This window comes from Sapajus apella, unplaced genomic scaffold (assembly GCF_009761245.1).
Source record: "Sapajus apella isolate SASKATOON/1434 unplaced genomic scaffold, GSC_monkey_1.0 scaffold69, whole genome shotgun sequence".
NCBI classification, from domain to species: domain Eukaryota; kingdom Metazoa; phylum Chordata; class Mammalia; order Primates; family Cebidae; genus Sapajus; species Sapajus apella.
The window spans coordinates 11,349,110-11,357,297 of record NW_022437009.1 but is presented as its reverse complement, the minus strand read 5'-3'; the positions used below and the strand labels follow the sequence as shown (position 1 = coordinate 11,357,297).

At 41.1% G+C, this 8,188-nt stretch overlaps 1 protein-coding gene across 1 annotated transcript in view; it reads left to right on the top strand.

Annotated features, from left to right (window-relative positions):
- The first annotated feature begins 481 nt into the window (after positions 1–481).
- Positions 482–8,188, top strand: part of FNDC7 (fibronectin type III domain containing 7) — a 30,196-nt gene continuing 22,489 nt past the window's right edge. Inside the window, exons 1-4 of the mRNA XM_032249913.1 lie at positions 482–1,059; positions 1,571–1,589; positions 5,830–6,084; positions 6,857–7,117. Of these exons, the coding sequence (XP_032105804.1) occupies positions 985–1,059; positions 1,571–1,589; positions 5,830–6,084; positions 6,857–7,117 (610 nt within the window). The 5' untranslated portion in view covers positions 482–984. The remainder of the gene's footprint in view (positions 1,060–1,570; positions 1,590–5,829; positions 6,085–6,856; positions 7,118–8,188) is intronic.

The window sequence follows — 8,188 nt, the reverse complement described above, 5'->3', positions numbered from 1 at the left end:
ATCATTTGATTCTTGTGTGATTTCAGACAAGCAAGTTAATTATGTTTATTACTCATTTATGTACCTGTTCATTGTTAGAATAACATATTGTAATTCTTAGAGTAAATGCTAATTATTATTAAGAGCCTGAACTAGGAAGATAGCTCTGGAAATAAAAGGAACTAGCCAGGCACAGTGGTGCATGCCTGTAGTTCCAGCTACTCAGAAGGCAGAGGTAGGAGGATTGCTTGAGCCCAGGAGTTGGAGGCTACTTGGCAAAATAGCAAGGCCCTGTATCTCTAAAAAAAAAAGAAAAGAAAAATTTACTGAGATAGTGAGAGGTCCCTAGTGAGTATGTTACACATTTACCCATACCCTGTACCACCTGCCGTTCCAGTACAGGTGCAGTTCCACCTGTACTGGAACGGCAGGTGGTACAGGGTATGGGTAAATGCAACATATTCACTAGGGACCTCTCACTATCTCAGTGCAGGGACATGCTTCTGCCCTTTCATCTTCCATGTTGCAGTTTTGCAGCAAATTCTTCCTGGAAGCAGGACTGATCACTTACTTTGAACCAAAAGTTAACAACAACAACTAAAGGTGAGAAAGAAAAATAAAATTGGTCAGGATCCCCGAGTTTAAAATAATTATTCTACCATATCAACAATTTTCTGTACAGCTCTCTAGAATTTTTATTTAGACAGAAATTGTTTTAAAAAGAAAGACCTTCTACATATTACTTTGAAAACAAGGTTACAGTAGCTTTTTGGCCCGCTTGGCGTGGCTTTCTCCAACTCTCTTCTTCTTTTCAGTCTTTGAAATACCTGTCCCTGCCAGTCTCCAAGTGCCCCAAGTTACAGGTCAGCTCCACACTGAAGGGGAGGAGCTACTTCCTAGGGTCTCTTCCCAGCATCACAGCCCCACATCCCAGAGACCAACGGTGTTATACGCCTGGGGGCCAAAGAGGACCCTGATTGCTTTGTTTTGTGCCATGTGAATACTATGTTCAACAGGATGGCTGGTAGACGGGAGACATGTTTGACTTTGATTGGATTCATTCTTACCTACCTTAAAATGGTGAGTTCATCATTCCAACTACGTGCAATTATTTAGGGGAAAAAGGAAAGACACATTCTTTTTCTCTCCTTTTTTTGAGGAGTTGGGAAGTGGGGAAATAGAAATCGAAATACTTTTGGTTCGTACCCAGGTTGTATATGTTTGCGTGTTTGAAATTTAATGCCATATAATAGAGAAAGGAAACAAGATTATCATTATATTTTAAGAACAAAGATTTTTGAAAAATCTGTCAGCAGCTACCGACTTGGTTCAATAGGCAGATTCAAAGGGAAAAAAATGAAATAGTAATGGGATCTGCCTCCAGCCTCTAAATTCTATTTAGAGTTGCTTTGTGGTAGATTTGGGTGCTGGGAAATGATTAGTGCAGATAAACACTTGTGTGGATAGAAAAACTGCTCACATTAGGTATAAAAATGTTGTGATTAATTTATTACCACTTTTATTCATGCTTTACGTTTGTTCAAGTGGTGTTTTTCTGTATGGTTCTAATTTTCTAAACTTTCTTTTTCAGGTTGCTTCATTAAAATCAGGTATAATTTTCTGACATGCAAGTTTCTCTTCCTCGTATTTGATTTTAATTTCCATTGTTAATTCACGGGCTACCCTGAAATGTAAAGGATAGATGAGAAAAAAAAAATAACATTTTCTGAGCACTTACTGGGTGCTAAGCACTATATTGGGTCCTGGGAAGATGATAATTGGTAAGACAAATAAATGGATTGAACTTCAAAGATAAATCTTTATAAAGTGTTCTTACTGAGTACTGTAATGTATAGAGTCACATAGGCATGCATTTTCTCATATACAGTTAGCCATGTGTGAAATATTACAATGATTATCATTTCATTAAGATATTTTACAGAGTCTAATTTATATAAATGTTCTTGTTTATCTTCTGGGGAATTAAAGGAAAAAATGAGAAATGTTAGATTTGATTAAATTGTCAATATTCCCTACTTTAAAAAGGGCTTTATACTTCTAATATTGCATATTTAAAATATAGACAATAGTCACTCAGAGCTGAAAGGTGACCCTCTTTTAAAAATATTTGATCTCCATCTGTCTTGAGTAGATAACTGAAGGCAAAAGTAATTTCTCTAGAGGCCCCTCCCAGCTCACTCGTGGTATAAATCTAAGTATCTGCAAAGGAAATTTATTTTTAGGAGGATTTAGTTTATCTGTAGGAATCATATGATATCAACCATATCACCAATAAATTCTCAAAGTGATTCAACATAAATTGGAACAATTTTTATTTATTATTTTGTCTGCACCACAGAAAAGGAAGTGAAATTAAGACAATTTAAAAATTTGACATAGATACATGTCTGAGCCATGAAATTTCATAAAATTCATGCATATATAGTAAGTTTTTGTTTTGTTTTGTTTTGTTTTGTTTTTTGAGATGGAGTTTCGCTCTTGTTGCCCAGGCTGGAGTGCAATGGCGCGATCTCGGCTCACCGCAACCTCCGCCTCCTGGGTTCAGGCAATTCTCCTGCCTCAGCCTCCTGAGTAGCTGGGATTACAGGCACGCGCCACCATGCCCAGCTGATTTTTTTGTATTTTTAGTAGAGACGGGGTTTCACTATGTTGACCAGGATGGTCTCGATCTCTTGACCTCGTGATCCACCCGCCTCGGCCTCCCAAAATGCTGGGATTACAGGCGTGAGCCACCGCGCCCGGCTATAGTAAGTTTTTTAAAATTACTATTTCCTGGCCAGGTACCAAGACTCACACCTGATTATAGCCAAGATGGGAGGATTGCTTGAGGATAGAATTTCAAGACCAGCCTAGGCAACATAGCAAGACCCCATCTCTTTAAAGTATTAGTATTTCTTGCTTTATTCTTATTTACTTGTCTTATTCTTGAGAGATCTTTAGGATTAGCCAGGAAATTATAGGAAGGACTGCTTGGCCGTATACAAAGTGGCTTTTTAAATAAGTGGCCTTTGGGTGAACAAAATCTAACTCTGTTGTTTCTTACATGGTCCCAGCATACCCAGGACACACCAAGCCCTCAGAACAGGCCCTTTTGGTCCTCATAGCATCTGCACTATTCTAGAGAAGTGGTGGGTCAGGCTAAGCTACTGATGCTGCTGCTAATTGAGTTGTCCTGCCTTTCCAATAGGTGGGATGTGTACACTGTACAGGAGGTTTCACTTTGGTCGTGTGTATTTTGATTCTCTTTGGCCTCTGGTATTGCTGTGTATCCGTGTCTGGTCACTGGGGCATTGTGGGCTCATTTAGATCTCTTTGAGCTGATAGAATGCACAGATGCCCAGATGCTGAGAATCAAAGGGTTTCATTTTTGACTGATCAGAGTTGTTGGTTGCACATCTAGGGAATAAAGTTTTCTCTTTCATGAGTCCAGTCAGTGGGCTAAACATAGAAGTAAGAAAAAGTAAGGAAATGCTGCTGCTTTATGGAGCCTTACACTCAAACTTCTCATCTCTTAAAGGGCAACATACTACAAAAGTGTTGACCTTCTTTCACTGTTGATGCTGGTCAGAGCCTGCCCTAAAACCAGATGTAAAACAATCTGTCTCTCCAGCTTGTGTTTGCCCCACACTCCTCAGAATCCCACTTGCACAGGACCCCTCCATTGCAGTGCATATGGTCTGGCTTTTCCAAACCCATTAAAATTTACTTGTCTTGGCTCATACACAAACGTGCGTGCACACGTGCGCGCGCACACACACACACACACACGTACATATTTTCCAAGTGCCCTAACATACAGTATTTCACTTAATCTTTACAACAATCCTAAAATGCAGATATTTTACATTTCAAAGTAAATCCTAACAGGTAGGTATTTATTATCTGTATTTGCCAAGGAAGGTAACAAGTTTAGAAGAGGTACAATGACTTGCATGCCTTCACACACAAAAGTAATAGCAGGGCCAGGGCTCAAACCCAGAGTTCCTGAATCCAAATCCTTTGCTGTTTTCCCACCACACAACCCCGAGTTTCATTCTGCTCTATTGGCTTCCTGCATGATGACTTCCAAGCAAATGTGCCTCTCCTAGATCAATTCCATGAGGCCAGTTTTGTGGAGCCCTCAGGCCCCATGACAGACGTGTGGGGAAAGTCTGTGTCATGCTAACCTTTTAGATGCCTTTCAAACCACTCCGTGAATGCATGATCAGCCTCCTGTGTCTGCGGCTAGTTTGGTTGTCATTTTCCCAGGAAGTTAGTTTATTCCAATGAACAGGACTGGTAACATAGGAGATAAGATTAAATGTGGGGACAGAGGAAACAGAAGGAGTTGAGAGACACCAGAAAATTAGAGGAAAGAAGGCATATAGCACAGGATAATTACCTGGGGGAGCAGAAGAGGGGTGTGGGTGTGTGTGCCTGTGTTGAAATAGAGAGCGCCTGTTGGGGCTTTCCATTCCTCAGAGGAGAGAGGGAGCATAGCCCTTTCCTACAGAATTGGCTTCCACTAGCAAGTGGCTATGATGAGCAGGCCTGCGACTTTCCCTCAGTGTATATAACTGTCGTAATTTTCTTTCAATGGCAAAAGAGATAATCCTGGGTGATGTTCAAGGAATGTCTGGCCAGGGCACAGAGGAGACTTTGTTCATTTTTGCAGCATGGTTATTTCTGAGATGCTGCCAAAGCTAACTCTCTGGGCTATTGGTACGAAAAGAGAAGGTTGTCTGTATCGTGCACATGGGGACTTGGCTCTGGGAGAAGGGGAGCTGATACTGGAGAATCACCTGTCTGTCTTTACTCCTTCTCCCTCTCTGCCCTGTAGTTCTGCTTGTTTGTCTTCCTTCTAGTTTTGAATCTGGCATATAGTGATTTTACCCAGCAAGTAGAGTACATTAAACCTGAAAGGCCAAATGCCAGTTTCAAATAAAACCCAGCTATTTTTGTTTGACCTTTTCTTCCATTTGGATCTCCTATATCCAAGACATTTCTGCGTCTGTGAAATTTTGTAAAGTAGTCTATTTGATTACGGTGCTGTATCTCCTGCTCCACACTCCCAAGTGTAGGAATGCCTTGTGTAAGTGCATGACATAAGCATTCATATCTCCCTGGCAAACCATAGCCTGGGCTCTCGCATTCTTGTGCTGAGGCAGATATTTTGATAGAGAAATGGGGAATAAAGTTTACTTTTATTTTATGTGAAAGAATCTGAGAATTCTTCCACTCTGATAATATAACATGAAATAAAGTGCTATCGAGTAATTATAACAAAGAACTCGATCCTCCCTCCTTCCTCCATTGTATTAAATGTTATCTGGAAAACGTGCAAAGTACTTGAGAGAGTGACCACAGCCATGAGGCAGAGGCGGGGGAATGGAGATGGGTCCAGCTGGAGGCCGTGGGACAATTGTGGGACCCAGAGGGGAGATCAATGGCAAAGCAGCCTGCAAAATTCACAGAATGCCCAACTAGAGTAGAATCCTCTGGAAGAAAGCCTCTCAATTATTCTCTCTCTCTTCCCAGAGTTCTTTCCTACGTAATTACTTTCCATTCTTATTTAGCTGTTTTAAAGGTACAAAAAGTGCAAATTTCTCCACAGGCAACTGGGGAAAACCTTGAAATCCCATCCCTGAATGAGAGGGTTGAGCTTTCTAGATCTCTTCTGGAGAGTAGCTTTGTCTTTGTTTTTGTCTGTTTTTCCTTGATCTGGATAATAAGGGCAAAGCCTATGTCTGAAGGAAGGCATGAGAATGATTTATCTTGAAGAGTAAAATGAAGAAAGAAGTCACCCTTGCAGGTATCTTGGCTAATGTATAACTCTAAAACCTCTTTCAGCTCCTGAAATACCCACTATTGATCAGGCATATTCAAAAATCAGCAACAGTATCACTGTAGAATGGGCTACAGTGCCGGGTGCCACCAGTTATCTCCTTACAGCTGAAGACGGGGACACAGTCATTGAAACCATGGTGGCCAATTCCCCAGGCACTGTGACGGGACTAAAGGCTGCAACCTTGTATGAAATCACCATCAGATCCATCAGCGCTGCTGGGAGAAGCCAGGCATCACTTCCAAAGCAGGCAAAGACAGGTGGCTGGATGGATGCTCATCCTCCGTTGAGTGTTTGCTTGTGACTTGGATCAGTTATTCTGGTGCTGCAAATGCAGAATGTGATTTGGTGTCACATGAGTGCCTACAATTCAGGGCCCAGAAGTGAAAGCTACCAAATGATGCTTTTTGAGAATTCAGCTATCTGTGGAGGAGGTGGCATTTAAATGCCAGATGCTTTGCTTTGGAAAATAAAGCCCATTTCTGGGCATCTTTAAAAGCATCCCAGCTTTTAAATCTCTGAAATAGGGATTTCTGGTGTTAACATGCCAAATGAAGAACACGTAGAAGGGATTTTGCTGCACTCTGACCATATGGCATATAGGTTAACAAAATAAATAAAAGCATTTATAGTTTGTCATCAGCATTACTGAAATTGATTTGATAAAATTGTACCTAAGCGTATTTCTGACAAGTTATGTGTACATTAAAATAGTGTGACCCGTCATTTCCCCATTGATTTATATTATGATTATAGGATTGTTTTATCTAATTTCTGACCAACTTCCAGTTAAAAGATATTTAGAGTTTCTCTGTTTCCCATTCCTCTGCCAAGTCATTTATGATTTGTATACACTTAAATAGCAATTATTTAATGAAACTCTGTTGTGAATCCTCTTATAAAGCAAATAATTATTGTATAATATGGATAGCCAACCGCAATTCACTTACTTCTAAATTTAAATTATCCTCTATTGGACTTTGGTAACACAAATGCATGTGTTTTTTTTTTGTTGTTTTGTTTTGTTTTTAGTGTTGGCTGCACCAATTCTAGAAGTAAGCTCTCCAAGTTCAGACTCCATTCTTGTGCAGTGGGAAGCTGTATACATGGCAATTGGATTCTCTGTGTCTATTATGCAAGCCAATGGCTTAGGGAGTATATGGAAAGAGAATACTACAAACACCTCCTTGACATTCACCAGTTTAGAAGCCGGGACTCTCTACACCGTAAAGGCCTATGCATGGAATGCCAACGGAATCCCTGGGGACGACTCCACCTGCAATCAGAGAACAAGTAAGAACTTCTCAGCTTAGCCTCAATCTTACTTTTGATTAATGAGGGGGGCTGTGCGTTGCAGCCATCAAGAGCAGTGTTACATGACAAGTACAGAGCAGCTGGCAGCAGCTATTTAAATTTATTATGAAGTTATTTATAGTGCCTTGTCTATTTCTCCTTGGTAGTTTAAACACTTCCTGCATGGATAAAGAAATGCTACTCAGAATGCACACAGCATGGCACCACCCTCGAATATCCAACTCAATTTCAGCATTCACATTTGACATCACACAGAAGCAGATAATTCTTGTTAGGTTTGCCCATCACCCCTTGTCCCTTTCTGAGCTCAGGCCAATATAAGTCAGTATAAGAATTGGATCAAATAGGAATTCATTTATTCAGCAGATATTGAGTGAGTATGTGCCAACTTTGAGCTGGGATTGTTCTACAGATACAGCAGCAAGCAAAGCAAGGTTTCTGCAGGCACAGTGCTTGATGCTGCAGTGAATTAGTGTTATTCAGATCTGTTTCCCAAAGGTCTTAGCTTGGGTCTGAAGCCAGCACAGGGCTTCCCACTACTGCTCCTCCAGCTGTGGGGAAAAGCTGGAGCTTGGTGTGCATTCTCTCACTGTCCCACCCAGGGGTCCCCCAAGCAGAGGACCCTGCAGCATTACAACTGGAGGTCCAAATTGAGCTGCTGGAGTGAGCCAGGAGAATGAGAGAGAGAGAGAAAGACAGGTGTTTTTTCTTTTCTTGAGGCAGAGTGAGCCATCCACTGGCAATGTAACCTTAATAGATAGGAGACTCTCACCAACCAGATTAGCTGTTTCACCACTTGGGGAGGACTCAGGAAAGGATGGAAAGAAACCAGAAATGTTCTCTCCAACGTTCCCTACGATTGGAGAGGTATGGAAGTCCCATAGTCTATGGGTCAAGGTAGAATGTAGGGAGAAGAAAGGGGTTTGCCTATTATACTATTTCCCTAGGGAGGTAGTATAATCATAGCCCTGAGGTGATTCATGATAGACTTGGTGAGTCAGGATGTCTGTGATGAGTCAGGATGTCTGCGACAAGTCAGTCTCCCTTGAC